Source organism: Schistocerca piceifrons, chromosome 8 (assembly GCF_021461385.2).
Source record: "Schistocerca piceifrons isolate TAMUIC-IGC-003096 chromosome 8, iqSchPice1.1, whole genome shotgun sequence".
Classification (NCBI taxonomy): Eukaryota; Metazoa; Arthropoda; class Insecta; order Orthoptera; family Acrididae; genus Schistocerca; species Schistocerca piceifrons.
Window position 1 is genome coordinate 409,764,775 of NC_060145.1, and position 23,260 is coordinate 409,788,034.

The window sequence follows — 23,260 nt, forward strand, 5'->3', positions numbered from 1 at the left end:
ACAATATATAAATTTCGCGACAATAAACAAGAATTGCAAGTGGCGCGATTCCAATCCACGCAAAGTTTCACACGGTGTGTCACTACCAAGTAACATACCACGATGAAACTTGGACCACACATAGATAGAACTGTTACAATATAGTGCTGAAGGTAACTGAAAGGAATAGGCCTTAAGACGACCAGAAATGACGCTTTTGTGTATGCAGTCTGAAGCGGCGACTGAATATTTATATCAAGGCTGGCTGTCGAACTTGGGTTCCCTGCTTACAAGGCTGATGGGTTAGCCACTAACCCATCTTGAAACAGCGGTTCGCATCACTGCACAGATTGCCCTGGAAACCGCACCCCCCGCCCCCTCCTCGATCCAAACTCTCACTACCGCACCGGTCTACTTCAAGATTCCACTCTGAAATTGTGTCACTTCATTTGCAGAAATGACACTTCTATCCAAAGACAATATTTACTGAAATTACCGTGACTTGTAAAGCTCCCCTGGATATTACAAGCTGCGGTATATGATTCTTAATAGGGTGTGTGATTACCATGGAATGCAGCGCATTCTCTGCAACGTGCTTCCGCGCTTGTCAGAACGAAGGAATTGTTCATTCTTGGCTTCGGTGACGTACCTTGCTGCCTGCTCGCAGGTCACTTACCCATGGGTACGCGTGAGCTTGACTTTCCATATTGCCCGGCGCGGCCGCCATGCATATATGATACTTTTTAATGAATTGTTAGCACGTCAGAATTTAGCTTTAATGCTCTGAAACTGGTTATGGATTTAATAAATAAATTCTCATTACTGCTGCATCGGATTCTTAGTTTACTCAATTGCGGATGTCCACCACATCAAATACTTTGAACAAGTCGTGAAGTGTAAAATGTCGCAATTCCTCCATAGTCACATCGCAGGTGACTGCATTGCCCTTCAATATAGCGCCACTAATATCAGTGTGGCTGACGGTGGTTTGTTGTGAAATATTGGGAATTGATAATCCATTTGCCTTACACACACACTGCTCATTCAATATCTCTTACTGCCTGTAACACTGATTTTCGACAATTGCTTCCCAACATCAAAATAGTACAGCATCCTTTACTTTCCGTATAACTTCGACGCCAGTGGTTTGGCGCACACTGTAATGACTCCATGCTCATGCAAATACTATTATTCATGACTACAGTGAAACATGGCGTATGTTGTCGTTTCGTATATGTGTCTCCACAACAGAATATGACAGAAAGAATCAATGTAGTTTAAACCTGGAGACTGTTACAGGTCAGTTTTTCGGAACAGTCACAAAAAACCATGCAAAGTCGCATAAATTCATGGTACAATTGTTTCCTCAACCTCAATAATTACTTATAGTCGGAGGAATGAATTGATGTCAAACTTATGAGTGACTGTCAGTTTCTGCAGTAAACTAAAACACATTTGCATGCTGGTTGGAAATAAGAGAATTTTTTTGAAGCGCGCTGATTGACACGGATGCAAAGCTAAGTGCCAGAACGTTCAGGGACTATACTCAGTCCTTCTTGGGAGGCCGGTGAGGTGAGGCAGTCATTGCGACACCCCGGCCCAACACGCACTTTTGTGACACCTAAAGGCGCTGCCATGCAGACAGACAGTTACAACATCCTGTATCGACCACTTGCGCAAATTTTTTTAGGTGGTGGAGTAAGGGGGAATATTTAGAAAAAGGCACTGTTGACAGCCAAACCTAGAAAGCCGGCTTTTGGGATTGACGCTCGAGATGCTATATTGCAGGTGAAAACAGAGCCCCAAACTAGGCTGTGAGACGCCACTGAACATGTAGCTCTTACTAAAAACTCTGTTTAAGGATGCGAGCGCTATGGGCGTTAGTCCATCTAAACTTTTTTCAGATTTGTAGAGAAGCTCGATAGTGTCAGATGGCAGCTGTCTCATTGGCCGAAGAGAGAGACAGGAATAGCAAGGAATGACTTTTCTCAGAGGAAAACGATAGAAAGGAACTCATTGCTTAACCAAGTGAAACATAGCTCATAGAATGGGACCTGTGCTGTTTGTGGAGCATTTTGGTCGGTCGAACCTTGAATGATTCAGAGGCCAGCCAATAAAATCAAGCATGATTTTTTTTAAAAAAAGAAAAATACGTCGCAAGCGGGGTTTCTTTGTCAGGCGCTCTTACATAGGAAACTGTTTACTTCACTTCTTCTTCTTGCTTGTTATTCAGCTTTAGATCTTGTCATTTCACCTCTCTTCTTGGAGCACTGCTGCTACTCAGCGAACTTCATCAGCTTCAGCCACCAGCAGATGCAGATGTAATACATCTGGAGGACTTCGAAAATTTTCTGGCCATCCAACACAGGCGAAGGAGAGAGGGCAGGTGCTGCCATTGTTTGAGGTCGCTGTACCTCAGTCAACGCCAGCTACACTGTTGTGAGACTGAGTCGCTACTGCGTGAGATGTGGCGAATTTCGAGTCAGTTTACAATTTTATAGTTTCAGAGCCTCACTCTGAAGATTTGCGTTGTCAAGTCATGAACAGTTTGCTGACAAAATCCACAACAGGTGAGACGTATTACCTTCAATAACTCTGCATATTACCTTTAATAGTTCTATGTATTCCTTCAGATGGTATATTGTACGTTAGCCAGTTTCACGACAATTACTCATTACTTCACGATTCATCCTCAGTTTCCTCACCTGACCCATGTGCTAGATTCATAGATTCAACGATCTGCGTTCACACAGGGTACCGTTATTAAATGTTTACTAAGATGCGGCCACAGGATCCCATTATTGTGTTCGAAGAATTAATTATCAAATATCTGGACATCAGTTTCCTTAATTTTTAACTGTCTAACTTTTGATATGCTAATATTTCCAAGTAATTATAATGCATGTATCAGCTGACATATTGATCAAACCTTCCCCAGCAAGGTGCCTTACAAGATAAAATATAGCAGACGGGGCAGAAATATTCGGAAGCAAATCGACAGTGGCCTCACTGGCTGAACCAACTCGGCATTCGCCTATACTGGTTTATCGAATGCTTGTGTTCACGACGTTTTGCATCCAGTAACGTTATCAGATTCGGAAAGGCCCAGTACGACAGCCATCGAGAACGTAAGGACATTTCTAATTGTGTTTGGTGAACATTCGGCTGTGGCATCTTTCGTAATGACACGTGGGTCTTAGCTCAAGTATATTTCAACTAGGTCTGAAAGATCTGAACTTCTTCGAGGTGGTGGCAGAAAAGATGCTAGTGTTAAGAGCTGATACAAAGACAGCCTTATGAAATTTTTCGTTAACTTATAGTCACCTGTAAACAGAGTACAGACAAAATGTTAAAATACTGTTGGCAATGCTTTATTCTTAAATAACAATACTTGCTGCTCTAGTTCCTGTCTTTGATAATTCGTTGCAATTCGTCGATTTTTTTATTTTATTCATTATTCTTCAAAGTTACCACCTCTTCAATTACTTGTACACATTCTAATCTCTGGCCTCTCCAGCTACTTCCTCTAAAGCTCCCTCTTGTTCCATGAGAGTTATTCTCTGATGTCTTCACACATTTGCTGTCTTGCTATCCTTTCTTGTATTTACTGTTTTCCACATGTTCCTTTTCTCAGCAGTTCTGTGAAGAATCTCGTCGTTTCTTATGTCCGCTTAACTTTCAGCATCATTCTCCATCTCCAACATTTCGATACTCTCTTTTCCGATTTCCCCACAGTCCAAGTATAACTTCAATACAATGCTGTGATCCAGATGCACATCAACGGAATTTTTTTTCTCAGATCAGGGTTTATGTTTTAAACTACTAGACATGTTTTGGCGAACATGCTCACTTCACCTGTGATAGTTTGCTTCTATATCCTGCTCACTTGGTCACGTTTTATTTGATTTTGAGGTAGTACAATTTTTTTCAGTTTGTCTGCTAACTTGTCCCTACTTTTTATGTTACTTTTGTTTGTTGATGATATCATTTTTGCTCCTCCTCTACAGTTTCGTCTCTGTGATCAATGATCTAGCAAAAAGTTATATTCGTCTTCCCAGCCTGCCAATAGCTCATCATCAGCACAAAATCCGTCCCTTCATTCCTTCATCTATGGAAACTGCAACTACGTAGTAAAGACAAAATTCGAATCAATTTGGATATCGTGATGAAAGAAGCATTTTATTTCTTGAAGCAGGAACTGTTCTATGTAATAGTTCTAATTAACACATTTTAAGTATATTAAAGATCTCAGCAAATGAAGGTTGTAATGTTGAAACTTCAAGTTCTTATTTTGTTATTCCGATAAACTCTATTATAACAACACGTTTTCTCGTTTACCACACCAACATCTACTTACCAAATGCTCAATTTTCGAATATATTGCTTCCTTGCTCTTAAGTACATGTTCGGTCTCTACACAACAGCTAAAATTTTGCCGAATCGCTGATACTTTATCATCTCCTACGCAAAATGCTCTGAAAAGTGTGCGTATTCATTGATACTGAGACACTCTGAAACTGACCGATCGGCCCATCGGAATGTATACCTAGCAAATGTCCTATGTTGGTGGTATCTCAGCTCCACTGCTAATGCAGCGATTATATGCAAATCATTTAAGTTCGACACCGCCAAATTATGCTGAGCGTAAGTAATTCATGAGCCAGACTTTTCTCACCCCATTTTTGTCTGATTTCTTTGTAGCTGGTATACTTTACTTGTAATGCAACATACAAAACTCGTAATTTTCGGTGCTCAGTGGAATACTCTTGTTGAACACGATAACTTGCATTCTTATTAACTTGTGTATTCATTACAACATTTAATGCTAGTCCATTGTGCGGACCAATCACTTAGTCACATAGAGATTTTCATAACCACAACAAGCAAGTGGCACATGGCGCACAGTGATGGGAAAAGAGTTACATAGCAAGTACCGTCAGTTTCTAATAACAGTACTCTGTGTTTCTTTTCACAAATGTTTCTTTAACAATGTTGTGGGTAAACGGCTAGCTTGCGTCCACGAACTATTGTGTGTACCGGGTGTCTCTCTTAAGAATCGTCAAGTATACTTTCTTCTGTCTTTTGGCAGATATATGCTGCTTCGCTTTTGAAATTGTGTAGCTGGCGTCAGTCCAAACGATTACTGCTCGCCATGTCTTTCATGCGACGCCAAGTGTCAACAGAAAGCGACGATTTGCGTGCCATTACAAAAAATTAACTCGGAATTTTACCTGTTTATTTGACAGAGCGTTCCCGAATTAGTCTAGTCCAATATTTAGATTGTCGATACATATTAACAGGGACTGTATACCACGAAGAATAACCAGTAATCCAACAGTGACTAAGTAGCGTTGCTGCATGGCAATAGCATTCATCGCGGGCCACTGCAGTGATGGCGCTGCTGGGGTACTGGTTATTCTTCGTGTTTTACTGTCCTTGTTAGTACCTATCGACAAAGTAAGTATTGGGCTAGGCTAACCTGGGACCGCTCTATAGGAGCACGTGTAATTATGCTCTAAAATCACTTTGTCTCTATCGGGAAACAAACTGACGCTTTCCGTTGACACTGGCGTCGCTTGAAAGATGTGATTATTACTATTTGTTTGGACTGACTCCAGCTACAGAATGCTAAAACAAAAGTGCAAATATCTGCTGAAACACCAGTGAATATGCGCCTGACGACTGTTAGGAAGGACACCCTGTGTGTATTGAAGTGTATATTCTCGTCTGTTCTGTCGAGCATTGCTTCAGTCTGTTGTACCGCATCCTTATTTTTTGTGGATAATTTCGTAATGTATAGCAGCATCTTGTTCTACGAAGAATTTATGGATTACTGAACTGCAAGAACACAGGTTTTATGCGTTTGGGGGAAGGTTACGGAGATGGATGCGCAGGTTATAAACATAGATGTGACTGTGATGGAGCTGAAATAAGTCACGGCAAACCAGAACAGAAAAGGTGGAAGGTGTCATGAAGAAAATTCCGCTGCTCGGAGGGCTAAAGCCAAATACAACTAATTTTAAATTACGGATATGTGTCTGTTCTACCACTCATCGAGGTTATTTATCTGTAAATCTCTGCGTGTCTATACAATCGATTTCTAAAGATTAACGTATCTAATGACTAGAAATACAAGTCGCTGAAAAAGCAATACCGTGAAAGGGACAATCGGTAGCAACATATTTACAAGAGCCATAAATGAGACATCATTTGACAAAAAGCTAAACTTTGTTTAAAAAAATATACGTACACACGTTACCACTGGAGTACTTACATAGTCATATTTTCCAACACAAAAACTACTTTGCTGCGTTGTATGTTTTTCCCTTATTCACCATCGGTGTGCCATTGTGGAGTATCAATGAAGTGGTTAAAACATAAGAAAATTGAATGATATGCTTTCTTGACAAAGGCTACATTATTTACAGTCTATCCACACAGTAGCTGTCCAATAACAAAAACCACAGCGGTTACCTTAGCAACTGATTCAACAGAAATATCAACTTCGTAATTAGATCTTTGCCACGCATATGTTAAATCTGTATCTCGGAGCAATGGAAGTTGGTTGTTTTTAACAGACTGAAGACGGATGACGAGATATCTGCCATGTAACGTGACCTGCAATCTTAGAAATTCAATAAGACGCCAGGCTAAGATTTTTTACTATATAAGAGAATTTTTGTATGTTAAAGGTATTGCTTCATCGGTGACTTGAGTTTATATTGTCTTTTATTTGCTTAACGTTTAACCTTTACAGTATCAGGGCGGCTACTTAGAGCCCACCTCTTAAAACTTTGAAAAAATATTTATTGATTTTAATGATTCATTATAAAGATTCCGTAACTGCTTCAACTTTTACAATAACCTTAACCGACAAATTGAGCTCTCAGTAGAGAACACGACTTTTCACTATGATTGTCGTATTCATATTTTGATGTTCAAGACCGTTCCTACACACCTATAGATCTTTAAAATGTATGTTGTGAATGAAGGTCAATGACAATTAATGAAATTTGTGTTTTTTAAAACTTTTTATGGTGGTCATAAAGTACTCATCATTCATACTTCCCCTTATCCCCCCACCCCCACCCGCAACCCCTGGCGCTGTATGAGGTAGTACATGATTATGCAAAATACGTTGGTACCGCTAGCGTTAAACGTCAACTGTACACAAATGCCAAATGCGAAACGTTGTAGATTAATGAACTTTATGATCAACAGGGCAGAACAGCTTCATATAAATAACCTTTATTATACGTCTATGGTCACAGATTTTTTTTCGACAGATGATCAAATCTAATTATGCAAATCATATCTTTTTTTAAATTTAAATATCTGCCATCTAATACTGAACGCAGAGTTACAACTTTGACCTTCAAGTGCCCCTGTTTCTCAAAAAATCAAACTAGTCCTCTACTAATCTATTTCCGATTTTCATTCCATTGTTCGATAAAGTACTTTTGTGACTATTTTTGACGAATATGATACTAAACTGATTGTGTGGAAATTTTCACGCCTTTATGGGAAGCATAATAATTATACTTTTTCGAAAATCTGATGCACCTGCTTAAGTTTCATTGACGAGCGTGTATCATTCTTGCCCCACCACTTGGGGCGATTCCCTTTAGAGTATTATTTCCATCTTCTCACACTGTTTCGACATCCCTAATCATTTTTGTTCTTGTTCTAATCTCCTTAAAGTTATTTTTAATGTGTCGACGTGCTTGTTTCAGTTTTGTTTATATTTCGTGACAACTTTCCTCCATCTTTTCTTCTTTAACATTTCTACAATCGCAACTAATTTAATTTTTCAGTGACTTACTCGGATGTTATTGTTACTCACTTTCAGCTTCTACATTTCTGTCTTTTCTTTTTTTAAGTTGCTTAATACGTGGTAGGCACCTTTATTTTGGATTGCACTGTGGCTAATTTTTTGAGCTGTTACCTGCAGTTTTAATCTCACAGAGATCCTTAACGTTCAGAAGTGTCTTCATTTTTCTGTTGCGTTGGAAATGGAGTTTTATCAGAATAATAGGCATCTTATTTGATAATTATTTTAAACTTATTTTAAAAAGTATGTATTTTTGGATGTACCTTTGCTCTTAAATGACCTTATTATTTTCAAATTGTAGATGTGCGAATAAACTTAAGTACCTCAGGAAATGGTTTAATTAAAAAGTACCATAAACATGACTCCTTATCCTCTCGAGACATGTTCTTTTACAAGGTTCCAGGTTTATAATTAACGTTAGCTGTACAAAAGCGAGTAAAGCAACGTGTACTGTTGTTCAGTGCTAAAGAAAAGAGTGCAGGAGATCTAATAGTAATACGGTATGTGATTTCTACCACACTTTCATTACATTGAGGAATAAGCACTGCGGAAGAAGTTTGTATTTGATCAGACAACAGATACTCCTGATACGGAATGCAGTCAGTTGTATGAGAAGATCATATCTATGTCTGTAGCCGAGGAAATGAAGGATGTGCCGTACCTTGAGCTGGAGATTACATCCGAAGCATAGCATGACTTGCAGGGAGGCAAGCTCTTTCTTCGAGAATGAAGCATTGCTTGTCGACAAAGGCAATTAATTTGTCACTTTATCTCCCTTAGAATATCACTTAGAAAGATTAATCATCTTCTTGGTCAGCCATTCTACTGTCACTTACATACTGACGCTACTGATAAGGAAGAGTATTATTTTTTTTCTCCTTCTTCGGTTCTAAGAATATGTCTGCGAGTATAGTGCATGCACATAGTGCAAACGATAGTTCTTTTTTCTTAATGATATTTTGTAAGAGAGAGACTTGCAAGAGTAAGATTTCTGAACTAGGTCCTCCTATCTCCTGAACTCTGTGTATTTCTTTACTGCATTTATGTATCGCTGATTCTATGTTGTTACAACTTTGTATCTATTGTTGAACGGGCTTAAAGTGTGGTTTATGTTCTTAGTATCGTTTACATGCCTTATCTTTCTTTCGTGTTATGCCATATCCATCATCCCTCCAGTTCACACAGTATTACGCAAGTTCAGAGCAACATAAGCGTAGAATATTCCCTGTTCTTCTTCTCCAACGATACACTATTTTGCAGTTTAATGTAAATAATCAGATATAGTGCGTATCATTTTTCTCTTAGACAATTATTTTATTTATTTTCTAATGCACATGTTTGCAGCAAAGACCACGTGTTAAGCATACCTTAATTACATAAATGGGGACAATACATAGTGTTTTTGCACTAACGTACAAGTACTGAATCAGTTAGTAGGTAGATGTTGCTTTGCTTCCGAAACTTCGGTGTTCCTTTCCATTTGGTGTTGACTACACGTCAGGCTGTATTAATCAGTTGAACTCATTCACTTGATTACATGATAGGGCGACACTAAAGTCGACGAAACTGTTCCAGTCGTTTCTGAGAGCTTTAGGAGACAACCACATCACTGTACCCGTACTGCACTTTACCGACGCTGTGATTTGTCGGCCAAGGAGGCGTCCTAGTTGCCTTGAGCCTTTAGATGAGACAGGAAAAGCGATTCCAAATGCCATTGCCCGACCAGACGTGGTTGGGTTGCCCCCATGTCATGTTTCTGTTCTTTTTGCGGGAATAGATATTTCAACAATGAAACTGCTAATCGAAGGCAGCTAATAAATTGTGCAGCTTTGAGGTATGGGAGAAATGAAAAATATGTTGAAATGCATTCATAGAGAAATACTTACCTTTTAGTGTGAGAAAAGTGGGTGCAGGATTTCTTACTGTGGAGAAAATCCTCTTGTTCCAGCATGACTGGAGCTCCAGCTCTTTCCAATGTTGATGTCTTTGAGGCACAATGGATCCGATGTGTGCTAGCGGCTTCGCCTGCTTTGACATCGCATCCTACGATACCCAGTAGAACTTTCTGAAATTGCTGCAGGGGTATGAAGCTTGTAATGAGGCTCTACACGATCACCTGCTTTCAGGCCTTTAGATAACTGTGATTATGTGCAACTATTAGCCCTTCTAACGCACATTTCATCCGAATAACTCACTAATGACACGTTAAAATAAATGACCATAATCACGTTGAGCGCCACAGCTGACACTAATGTCAATGATGAATAAAAACCACCTCAGTCATATTATTACACATTTATTGTGTTACGATCGGTTTCGTTCGTTGAATGTCATGACGTTAGTACAACTAACAGACGTTAGTACAACTAACTGCAGATGTTCAGCGAACGAAACCGGCCGTAACACAATAAGTGTGTTTTAACACAGCCGAGGTAGTTTCTATTAATCATTAAAATTAATACGTTCTTTAATCAAACATGATCATCTGTTTGTAGCCTACAGTTGATTAACTTTTGTGAGCATGAGCCTGAAACCCTATGTATATGTGCGTGAAGAAACCAGTCATTTCGACTATCGCAAGGGGCGATCAAAAGGTTTCCGTTAGAAGACTGCACAGCCTACAATCGGCATGCCAATCAGAAGAAATCGCAGTGAGCATTGAGGCAATCATCCCAACGATGCACCATGTTGTATGTATCCGTTTTGTTAACTTCAGTGTCCAGGTGCGTGAAGAAGTCCGTAACAACCTTCTGCACAATCTAGTCCGACAGGAATCTTCGACCCTTCAAGATGTTTTTTAAGGGACCAGATGCCTGAGAATCGCATTAGGAGAGAACAGGACTATAGGCGTAATTTCTGCAATACGAAATTTGCGATTTGGGGACGCTTCACGCACCATTCCACGAATGTGCTTTTAGGCATACATGTTGTCCCATTGATATTTTTCACTGTCCGATGGATGTCTACCGGTGCCTGTCCTGCGGCAGCCAATAAAATTTGGAAATTTGTGGTAGGTCTTATGGGACCAAACTGCTGAGGTCATTGGTTCCTAAGCCTACACACTATTTAATCTAACTTAAACTAACTTACACTATGAACAACACACACACTCATACCCAAGGGAGGACTCGAACCTCCGACTGGGAGATCCGCACGGACCGTGACAAGGCGCCCGAGACCGCGCGGCTACCCCGCGCGGCAGCCAAGAAAATAATAACAGCACTTTGGTCCTGTTTGGATGCATTTGGTAATAACGCCGCCATACTTCATGTTTCTGCATTTACCTCACGCACGCCGTAAAAACACGAATGCCACAATAAAGTCTTGCTCAAGCGTCGGTGCTTATATTCCAGTATCGAAGTCGCGCTACGATGCATATAAGCTGCAACAACGCAATCAGTCGGAAACTTTTTGAGTAGCCTTATATACTGGTGTCTCCTTACGCGACACTGAACAACCTGAAAATTAACGACGTGCTGGAATTAGTAATGTCGATCCTTATGTAAAAAAAAAGTTCAAATGGCTCTGAGCACTATGGGACTTAACTTCTGAGGTCATCAGTCCCCTAGAACTTGTTCTTTATGTAGTTCGAGTTACAGTGTGAGAAAGCATTCAAGTAATATCACTGTAGTCTCAAGTAGATAGTATTCGGCAGCTTAGGTAAAGTCGTTCGTAGAGATAATAATGCTGTGAAGTACAGCTTGTGTTGTTGGCATAAAAGAAATTATCAGGGAAGTAATATAATCGGCAGTCCTTTTTGGTGTGAGAAAGAAGGCGTGATGCAGTAACAACAAATGTTGCTAATAAATAATTTGATTGATAAGATGAAAATCAGAGCTGGGCGCTAAAAATGGGAGGACACACCCTAAGCAACGAAAAAATAGTGAATGATGGTGGAGACTGCGTCATACTCTTGCTGGAGGACACTTGTTTACGATCATGGGAACAAGCAATGACAGTCACGTGGAGATCCGGTCCGATCCTGTAGACATGCTGTGTTGTACACGCAGCCGTTGTGGCTCAATTTACCGCCGTACACAGTCCGGCAATGAAATGCACTGCAGCACTCCTCTAAAATGTCTGATAATGTTCCGTTTGTTTCAAAGTAAAATCCTGAACAACGGAATGATTACACCATAGCAGTAACAACTGGAATCTTCTTAGAAAATTAATACTTCAAGTGCGAGAGTCGCAAATTGTTGACATATTTCATTGGCACTTTTGCGCTATATTCAGTCTCATGCGTATTTTCGTATTATAATCAAGTACAGCTCATGACGATTAAGGGTTGTGAATATCTTCCAATCCTTCGTTTCCAGTTCAAACATGACGCGAGTTCAACACCAAGAAAATTTCATTCGTTTACTCCACTGCGAAAAACTTCTAAGCCAATTTCGTTCTGCCTTAATCTGAAGACAAATCAGGTAATGAGGCAATATTTACTTTAGGGATAAATTACTCGCTCGTAGCAAATAGGGAAATATTCAAAGTTTAGTCGCATGAAAACTATACTGTCCCTGGTTTCCACCCAACATTTTGTAGAGAAAAATACCATGCAATTCTCGAGCAGTCACATTCCAACGTTCCACTTTCGACTGCAATGAAAAAATGACTACAAATAGAGGCTGCCGTGCTACGCCAATTATTTCCTCGAGACCTGCACAAGGTACACGCAATTAGACTGGTTTATCAACTGGGCCATGTCAACTTCCTGAGGCACGCTACATGCCGCTCAGTGTAGCGAAACGAGACCTAGCAGCGACCACAACTTTCTAACGAGCCGATGAGACGCCGCAATCGAGAAGTTATTTTGAAATATGATACGACAGAGCAGGTTCAAGAAACGTTCGTGGTCGGAAGATATGAAGATGGTTCCGAGTGCAGGTGCTGTTACTCAGTCACCTTTAACTTCGTCAAGATTTTTGGCAATAATTTATATTACGGAAATCGCAGAACGTATCATGAGTTGGGTCACAACTATGTTTCCGCGCGTGCGCACGTGTGTGTGTGTGTGTGTGTGTGTGTGTGTGTGTGTGTGTGACAGAGAGAGAGAGAGAGGAAGAGAGAGAGAGGGAGAGAGAGAGAGGGAGAGAGAGCGAGAGACAGAGAGAGTGGGGAGAGAGATAGAGAGGGAGGGAGAGGGAGAGACGGTAAGGATTTTTTAGTTAGTATCAATACTTTTCCGCCACGCATTTTACAGTGACTTGCGGGCTACACATATATGAGTCTGCAGATTTAGAGTAGGCTGCTCCTGATTTTTTGAGTCACCCTTCTTCTGATGGATTGATGCGGACCATCACAAGTTCCTCTCTTGTACCAACATTTTTTCATCTCAGAGTAGCGCCTCCAACATACGTCCTCCAATATTTGCTGGAGATACTCCAATCTCTGCCTTATTTTGCCGTTTTTACTCTCAGCAATTCGCTCTAGTTATTCCCTGACGTCTTAACACATCTACTATCATTCTATCCCTTCTTTTTGTCAGTGTTTTCCATTTATCTCTCTGCTCTCCGATTATGCAGAGAACATCCTTATTCCTTATCTACTCAGTCCACCTAACTTTCAACATTATTTAAATACTTCGAATCCCTTCTGTTGCAGTTTTCCTACAGTCCACATATTACTATCACAAAATGCTGTGCTCTAAACGTACATTCTCAGAAATTTCTTCTTCATATTAAGTCCAGTATCTGATATTAACAAACTTCTCTTGGATAGGAATGCTCTTTTAGCCAGTTATAATCTGCTTTTCATATCCTTCTTGCCCTGTCCGTCCTGGATTATTTTGATGCTTAGGTAGGAGAACTCCTTAACTCCGTCTAATTCATGATCTCTAATTATGACGTTTTCTCACTGTTCTCATTTCTTCTACTTCTCATTACTTTCGTCTTTCTTCGATTTACTCTCAATCCGTATTCTGTACTCATTAGACTGTTTATTCCGTTCAATAGATCCTGTAATTCCTTTTCGCTTTCACTGAGGATAGCAATGTCATCAGCGAATCTTATCACTCATATCATTTTACTCTGAATTTTATTCCACTCTTGAGCATTTAATTTGTTCCCGTCATTGTTTCTTCGATGTATACACCGAACATTAGGGGCGAAATAGTGCCCCCCTGTATTATCCCTTTTTTAATTCGACCCCTTCGTTCTCGGCCTCCCACCCTTATTGTTCCCTCTTGGTTCTCATAGATATTGTGTGTTAACCATCTTTGACTATACCTTGCCCCTATTTTTGTCAGCATTTTTAATATCTTGTACCATTTTTAACTGTCGAACGCTTTTTCTAGGTCACCAAATCCTTTGAACGTGTCTTAATTTTTCTTTAGTCTTGCTTCCACTCACAACCGCAAAGACAGAACTGCCTCTCTGGTACTATTACTCATCGTAAAGCGAAACTGATTGTCATGAAAGATATGAGCTAGCTGCTGAGAAATGATTCGAAGAGACTAAACATGCAAGGTAATGGAAATGGAAATGCCGTCGGGTAGACCGTTCACCTGGTGCAACTGTTTCAAGTTGACGCCACTTCGTCGACTTGCGTGTCGATTGGGATGAATTGACCAGTTCCTGAGCGGAGAATATCTCCGACCCAGCCAGGAATTGAACGCGGGCCGTTAGGTATGACATTCCGTCGCGTCGACCAATCAGCTACCACGGGCGGACAACATGCAAGGTGATGAGTCTCTTATTCCCCTCCCCTACCCACCGCCTACCCCCATCCTTCACGAAATCTGGGTACCTCTTATATCTGCGTCTAGAGCTAATTGCATGTGATAGTGTCAGAATGTTTTTTAAATGTTTGCATAACGCGTATCCGAGGCGGGACGTATCGAAATGTAGCGTGTGGCATTAAACGATAAATGTTGTCTGTAAAGACTGAAACGTGTAATACACATTTTACCAAATAACACACGATATTTTTTCATGGGAAAGATAGGGTATCTCTGGGTCGGCGCACTCGTGCATCTGACGTTACGTTGCACCCTATACTGGGAAAGTAGGGTTCGATTGCCACATAAGCACCGACTTATTCCTCTGACTTTGGCACGTGGTGTGTAGGTTTCATTCATACTAAATGTGTTAAGAGCTTCCTTGGAAAGATGTCCAAGCCCTTCAGATTGTTGCGACAGCACTCAGATGTGCTCAAGCATAAACAGTAAAAAGAAGTGACAATGGTAGTTTCTAATATAAAAAATACGCTAGACGCGTAGGAGATGAGTGTTTTCATTTTCCTGTATGAAATAACCATGTCGTAATTTCTTCGAAGAAAGGTCGCAACATAAGTTATTCAGAAGTTGCGTTTTAGTGGAAAAAGACCAGGCTAATAATTCTTGTTGCATTATCTGATATCCACACACACACACACACACACACACACACACACACACAAACATACCTGTTTCGACATCACGCACATGTTCTTAACGTAACAGATGTAGATTTGCAGAGCTCAAATGTAGGTTGTTACCGAGCGAGGTGGCGCAGTGGTTAGACACTGGACTCGCATTCGGGAGGACGACGGTTCAATCACGCGTCCGGCCATCCTGATTTAGGTTTCCGTGATTTCCCTAAATCGCTCCAGGCAAATGCCGGGATGGTTCCTTTGAAAGGGCACGGCCGACTTCCTTCCCCGTACTTCCCTAATCCGACGAGACCGATGACCTCGCTGTCTGGTCTCCTTCCCCGAAACAACCAACCAACCAACCAACCAATCGGTTGTTTTGCGAGTTTACGTAACCCGAGAAGTGCAACCATACTGCGTCAACATCATGGATGGACTACAACAGACATTTATAGGACTGACGTCGATCAACAGTATGTTGTTGCCATCTACCAAAACTAAGGTTCGGTAGCTTTGGTACAGCACATAGATGTAATAAAATGGTAGAATTACCGGCAGTATTGGTAGAATTGGTAGAGAAAGAAACGTAAATGAATGTGAATGGGAGCCAACCACATCGCTTTGTTTTTTTTTTTTGGTTGTTTGTTTATTACATAATTAGAACCGCATATCATTCGGTGTTGCTCCTTTGCGTATTTTATGTCCTTATAGAACATAAACTTCATTTTTTTTTAGTAATGAAAATTAGTTGATTGGTAACGTCTGCATTTACATATAACCAAAGTAATTACTTTTGATGCAAATACAGTCTACATGCACAAACATAAAAAGATACATAATTATTGTAGTTGTTTTATACTCAATGGCAACAGTTTCCTGTTATTATAGATAAATGTAAAAGTTGTTTATGAATAACAGAAACCTGTTTTGCGTGAGTATTGAAGCGATGTTTATATATTTTTGTTTTGCTGGGATTTATATTTTACCCTTCTGTTGAGGAAACTGTGTTTTATAGCTTTTTATGATCTGTATTGTTTTCTTTATTTTTACTACAACATCGCTCTGTTTTAAGTTACAAATTTACAATTTTCGAATAAAACCTGAACATTGACAATTTCAATTTTGCTATAAACACTTTTTTAATTTTAAGTAACAGATAGGAGGATAACTATGAAGAACACAAATGTTCCGTAGGTTACCTAGTCCTCGGTCGGTTTCTAGTCGGTTGACCGCTTCCGGTTTTAGGCAGATATAGTAAGGCACTGACCGCTCATTGAAAGGAAGTGATCATTACAAAGTAACACTCGATAGGCAAGCAACACACCTAATGCACAGCCATTGCGGATACGGCCTTAACTGGCCAAAAGCAGTCTACGTTCACTTACAGAAGCCTACGATGGTTTTTCCAACTCTCTAACGGTACCTAGTTTGCTCACAATTAGTTATTTTGTTGGATATCAGTTTGTTTTTGCGTATATCTCTGTTAGTAGATGGAGAGATACATAAGTTTGAAGCCCTAGGACGCTAAGAATTTCTCGGAGTTCTTCCCACGGCCGCTCATAAGTCTTGTAGTTTTAAGTTACAAATTTACAATTTTCGAATAAAACCTGAACATTGACAATTTCAATTTTGCTATAAACACTTTTTTTAATTTTAAGTAACAGATAGGAGGATAACTATGAAGAACACAAATGTTCCGTAGGTTACCTAGTCCTCGGTCGGTTTCTAGTCGGTTGACCGCTTCCGGTTTTAGGCAAATATAGTAAGGCACTGACCGCTCATTGAAAGGAAGTGATCATTACGAAGTAACACTCGATAGGCAAGCAACACACCTAATGCACAGCCATTGCGGATACGGCCTTAACTGGCCAAAAGCAGTCTACGTTCACTTACAGAAGCCTACGATGGTTTTTCCAACTCTCTAACGGTACCTAGTTTGCTCACAATTAGTTATTTTGTTGGATATCAGTTTGTTTTTGCGTATATCTCTGTTAGTAGATGGAGAGATACATAAGTTTGAAGCCCTAGGACGCTAAGAATTTCTCGGAGTTCTTCCCACGGCCGCTCATAAGTCTTGTAGTTCGGTTAATGCCGATACGCGATAACCAACGTCCGGGGAACGGATGGGAGCATTCGCGGTGGTTACTGTTTGCCTTCGCGATACCGGTCGCTGCACAAGATCGGCCAAAGCGAAAGTTGCCTTAGCGATTAAGCTCTCCCTATTCCTGTTACTTCGTGAGCTCATGGGTGTGAGAGCAAAGCCGCTTTATTTGTAAGCATTTTCGGAAGCTGAACTTCCTGCTCTCTACTATTTCTTTAACTGTAACGGCCGTTAATTTGAAGACCTGATAACATTAACCTATTTGCGTTTTCAGCAGCGGCGTCCTGAAATTTCTCCTGAGCCGTAATTTTAATCTTGGTGCTAGTTGTGGAAAAGCGGCTGTTTAACCTCTCGATAGCGTGGCATGGTGCACAATAACCGCCGGCCACTGTGGGTTCTAGGAGCTTCAGTCTGGAATCGCGCGACCGCTACGGTCGCAGGTTCGAATCCTGCCTTGGGCATGGATATGTATGGTGTCTTTAGGTTAGTTAGGTTTAAGTAGTTCTACGTTCTAGAGGACTGATGACCTCAGATATTAAGTCCCATAGGGCTCAGAGCCATTTTTTGCAAAATAACCTATAAGTTTTACGTAATGAATTCAAATTAAGCCAAAGTTTTTTTTTCATTTTTAGTAATGCTTAACGAAATTTTATGCGTTTGGTATTGAGAAGAACCAAGCAAATCCTCTGTTAGATCTGACCTTTTTTTGACTGACCCTGGTTTCTTTTTTTCCACGCAGCTCCTACTTGGCCTGTCTTTCTGTTTGTTTATTGGTTTGTGCAGTATTTGACCAGTAACTGTATAATCTATTCACAGTTTTAGTCTGTTACAGATTTGTGTAATGCCTTATCTGACCAGAGCGGCTGTTAGCTTGCTTCGGCAGGCGGGCCTGGCCGTTGTACCTCGAGCCGTTGTGTCGAAATTCGTCTTGGCGGCAAAGTTACCGCTGCTCCGTAATGAGCCTGTATAATTTAATCAGATGATTTATGCACTGCATGATTGTATTCAGCTCAGATTTTGGTGATTCACGTTTGAATAATTCCTTTACCAATTTATTTAATTCCAAAGTTTTAAGAGGTAAAAATTTTAATTCGTACATGTTTCTATCAAGTTATTTAATTCCAATTTTTATGTTAATTTTTTTCAATATGTCACATCAATTAATTTCACGTTTTCGAAATAAAATGATGACCTTGAAATAAAGATACTCTCGTCTGGCTGAGTTAGTGTAAAGTTATAGAATAGAACCTCTAAAGATGTGTTTTGGTACTAATTCCTTCTGATGGTACATTGCTTGCTACTTTTTTTAATTAAAAAAGTAAATTCGTCTTTCCCGCGCGCCACTCGAGAGTAGAACGGTAGAGAGACAGCTTGAAGGTGGTTCATTAAAACCCTCTGCCACACACTTTGTTGTGAATAGCACATTAATCACGTAGAGGTAGACGTAAACATCTTTTGCTGTATAGTTTTATTAAATAAATTTTTATCATTGTTATTGAACTGTGAATGATTCTGTTGTCATTTTTCCCTTGTACAATTATATTTTTTTATTCTTATTTGAAAAGTAAAAATTCGCATTTCTTTTCTCTGATGTGTGTGACCAAGGGGCCACTGTTACGTCGGCGATTGCTGCGCAAACATTGGTCGCCACGCACGCGTACACCATAATTCCTCTACCATGCGAACATCGGGGTTACACTCGTCTGGTATGAGATTACCCGATGGGGAGGGCGCAGGGGAGTGTTCCACTGGGGGCCGAACCGCACAATAACCCTGAGATCGGTGCAGGGCGGTGGTGAGGTGGGTGGACCTCTGTGGTCTGTTGTGGGGCTGCGAACCATTGAGGGCGACGACGGGACGAAGCCTCTCCATCGTTTCCAGGTCTTCCATTCAATACACAATACACAAGGGGCCACTGTCGTTTGCTCAGTTTTCTTCCTTGAAAATGTCTTCATCTTGGCAAATTGGTCTGTGACGGCTCTTTGTCGCTCTAAGGACAGTATAGGTGAATAGTTGCTGTTAAGGGAGAAAATGTCTCATCTGCTCTTTACGTAAAATGACTGGAGGAGTAGCTATAAAGACTCACTTCAAACATTACGAGAGGAAGGTACAGAAGTAACAAATGTTTACAACGTAAATACACTACAAACACGAGTTGTCGTCCGACAGTTGTGATCCTTTCTAATGATACATGATTCGTGTACACAACTGCGGCGTTCTAGGATACGATCAGAGAGCTATCAGCGTTATTTCTCCGTTCATTTAAGTAAACAGTGGGCAGCAATGGTCACATTACAAGCCACTGAGAACTTATGTTTACTTCTTGTAAGATTGACGTGTTTTACTGCTGCTGATATGTGATGCTGATTATGTGAAACGATTTTGCTTATTGTCCAGCAATAAAGTAAGTTCACGTTAAAGACATGTACTGTGCGCAAAAATATTTATAATGTAGATTGTACTATTGTTTTAAATGGGTATTTGACGAGTCTGGAAGATTCGTCTTTGTCGTATGTGTGAATTCGAGTAGGAGGAATTAATTGTAATGTGGATAAAATATATGCTCACTATCAAAATATTTTCTGTTGTTACTAGCTAATAATTTTCATTTTTCCGTAATACAAACACAGTACTAGTGCTACCATTTGACAAAAATAGAGAATAATCTCGAGTTAAAATCTGCAGATTCGCTCTCTGGTGGACTGCGGTTCAATACCTGACTGCTATTATAGAATTAGGTTTTACATTCCCTAAACCTTTTAATGCAAATTCTGGGATGGTGCCTTTGGAAAGGATTGTATTCTGTCCCTATTGACCTCAATGTCGACTGGACGCTAAGCCCTTTTCTTCCTTCCTTCCAGTGTCTCTGATTTCCTTTCTGCTCAATGCGGGCTGGTTTTCCTCCTTCCCTTCTATAATACACATTGAAACAGGTGATTTTGTATACACTTCCATTCATCCGCTACTTTTTTCTTTCTTCTTGAACACTTTGTAGTAGAAAAGTAGATTAGAAGGCCATTGAATAAGATGTCTATTCCGCCAGACAATTTCGTAATTAATGGCAACACAGGTGATATCTTGGTAAGCTTTCGTGAAAATTTCTTGATACTTGTTCTTATAGTTCCTAATTTTGCCAGCTAACTCTACAGCATAGTATCAACGCTTATGAATGTTAAGGACTATGCTTTCCTTGTATCACAGGAAACAGCGGTGTAAAGCGCAATTGATATTTACATTTGAAGGTATACTGAAACGGATAGTGATCTTCTTGAGCAGGATAACAAAAACAAACTAGATCGCAACAATTATTTATTTATTCTGGCAAAAATTTCCTGTCAAGCACGACCATCTTCAGACCAGTAATTCCTAGGTGACGCTGGGAGCCGGTACACGGACCTGCCGTACGTATCGAAAGTTGTTGACTGCTATCTTTCTGTACGTACAGCAGTTATATGTACTAGCTCCACACATCACGAAGGGGTTATGGATCCGAAGGTTATCATTTTTGACGGAAGCCAGTCACCAGAATAATTAAACGATAGTTGAAGTCGAGACCCATAGTTTGTTGTATTTATATTTGACTCATCAGCAAACCATAGAAACTTATTGCGTTCCGTTGTTTGTGTGTCCCGAACGATGGCGGTTTTAACACACTGAAATTCGCATTCGAGAACAGTGGAGCTGACGTCGTGTTGAGGTAATTTTGTTTTACTTCTATCTTTTTTATAATTCACGGACGTTTACCAGGATGGAAGATCCACCTACATTCTTGTTAGTTGAAGCTTGTAATTCGTCCCTAATGTTCCTTCTTCCAGAGGCCCACGAGTGACGTACCTGCAGTATGGAGTGTGAGAGAGGCGGGTGGTACGGGAACTGGGTGACTGTGAGGTAGCCGCCGACGCCGTGGTAGCCGGGGTCCATCAAGTGCGCCTGCAGGTTGTCCTCCGACTTGAGGAAGTATGGCAGCACCTCCTGGTAGCCCCAGCCGGGGTTGCCGAACGCCGCCCACTCGTCATAGTCCTTCCTGCTGCCGCGCATGTACATCATGCCGTTGAGCACGCTAGTGCCGCCCAGCACCTGCAAAATAAGCACCACAACGTCACATCACGCCATGTCAATTCACGTACATGTGTTACAATATAGCACATATATCATGCCATTGAGCACGCTAGTGCCGCGCAGGACCTACAAATTAAGCACCACAACGTCACATCACGTCACGTCACGTCACGTCACGTACATGTGTTACAATACAGCATGTACATAATGCCGTTGAGCACGCTTGTGTCGCCCAGTACCTGCAAATTAATCACCACAACGTCACATCACGTCACGTAACATCACGTCACGTACATGTGTCACAATACCGCTCAACATGCTAGTGTCGTCCACGACCTGCCGGAAAAGCATCACAACGTCACCTCATGTCACGTACCTGTGATACAATATAGCATATGCATGGGATGGGCAAAAATACACAAAAGATACAGCACAGTTTAGGAAAATCTTTGGCATCTAAAACAGCTTCCAGTCCAATTGGAGTGGATACATACAGGCCCTGCACGGTTTTAAAGGGAAGCCTATAACATTCTTCCTGCAAAGTAGTGCATAGTTCAGGAAATGATGGAGGTGGATGACGGAAGTAGACCGCAAAGGCTCAATAACATTGGTATCTCATGACAGTGATGGGCAGGGGCGATGTGACAGTTCATCCTTATAAAATACTCCTGGACGTTGCGAGATGCGTGAACAGGGGTCTTGCAACAAACACTGTACCGTGGGATGATCAGCGAAAATGGTCACATAATAGTTGGCAGTAATGCAATCTTGGAGGGTGACAACGGGGCCCAAAGAATGGTACAGCCCAAAAAATCACCGAAGCCAAGCCATATTTCACCCCTGGGACGTAAACTCGGCCAGGAGTTGGAAACAGTGTGAAAAAAGACTCATCCGACCAAAAGACTTTCTTCTGTTGCTCCATAGCCAAGGTTTTGTTGCTTCGACACCACGATTTCTTCTCACGAGAATTTGCATCATGGATGAGTAGTTTTGTAATTCCAGCTCGCTTTATAGTTCCTTGCTTATGAAGACACTTGCATGGGTGCTGACAGGGTTAGCAAGAACAGTACTCAGCTCTGCACTGATTATTGCAGCTGCTGTTTCTCTATATTTTGTCACAATCCTCTTCAATGGCTGTCTGTCACGGCTACTCAACACGCGCTGAGTTGTGATAGGATTCATGTCTTGCCGGTTTCTCTGTGTGGTATAAATCTTCGGTACGGTGCCTCCTGAAGCATCAAACACTTCCGCTACCTTGTTTACGGAAGCACCCACCATACGAACACAAACAATTTACCCACGTCCGAATGCACTCACAATTACACAGGAGACAGTCCTGACCATGGGTGACAGTTGTAACGTATTGAGGACGGTGCATAACTGCCGTCTGTGGTCAAATACAGCAGTACAAACTTCATTTTTGGCTAGCGTCTGCGCTTGGTGTAAGGAGCGTCAACACTGGACGATTGAACAGTGAAAAAACGCTGTGTGGAGTGGCGAATCAAGGTACACAATGTGGCGATCCGATGGCAGGGTGTGTGTATGGCGACTGCCCGGTGAACATCATCTGCCATCGTGTGTATTGCCAATAGTAAAATTACGAGGCGGTGGTGTTATGGTGTGGTCCTGTTTTTCATGAAAGGGGCTTGCAGCCCTTGTTGTTTTGCGTGGCACTATCACAGCACAGGCCTACATTGATGTTTTAAGCACCTTCTTGCTTCCCATTGTTGAAGAGCAATTCGGAGATGGGGATTGCATCTTTCAACACGATCACATGTTCATAATGCACGGCCTGTGGCGGAGTGATTACACGACAATTACATTCCTGTAATGGACTGGCCTGCACAAATTCCTGACCTGAATCCTACAGAACAGTATTGGGATGTTTTGGAATGCCGACTTTGTGCCAGGCCTCACCAACTGTCATCGGTACCTCTCCTCAG

At 41.0% G+C, this 23,260-nt stretch overlaps 1 protein-coding gene across 2 annotated transcripts in view; it reads right to left on the bottom strand.

Moving 5' to 3' along the window:
- Window positions 1-23,260, bottom strand: part of LOC124711211 (glucose dehydrogenase [FAD, quinone]) — a 476,275-nt gene that overhangs the window by 39,827 nt on the left and 413,188 nt on the right. For both annotated transcript variants that reach the window (XM_047241158.1, XM_047241159.1), the window contains one exon: window positions 21,093-21,335. In XM_047241158.1, the coding sequence (XP_047097114.1) occupies window positions 21,093-21,335 (243 nt within the window). The remainder of the gene's footprint in view (window positions 1-21,092; window positions 21,336-23,260) is intronic.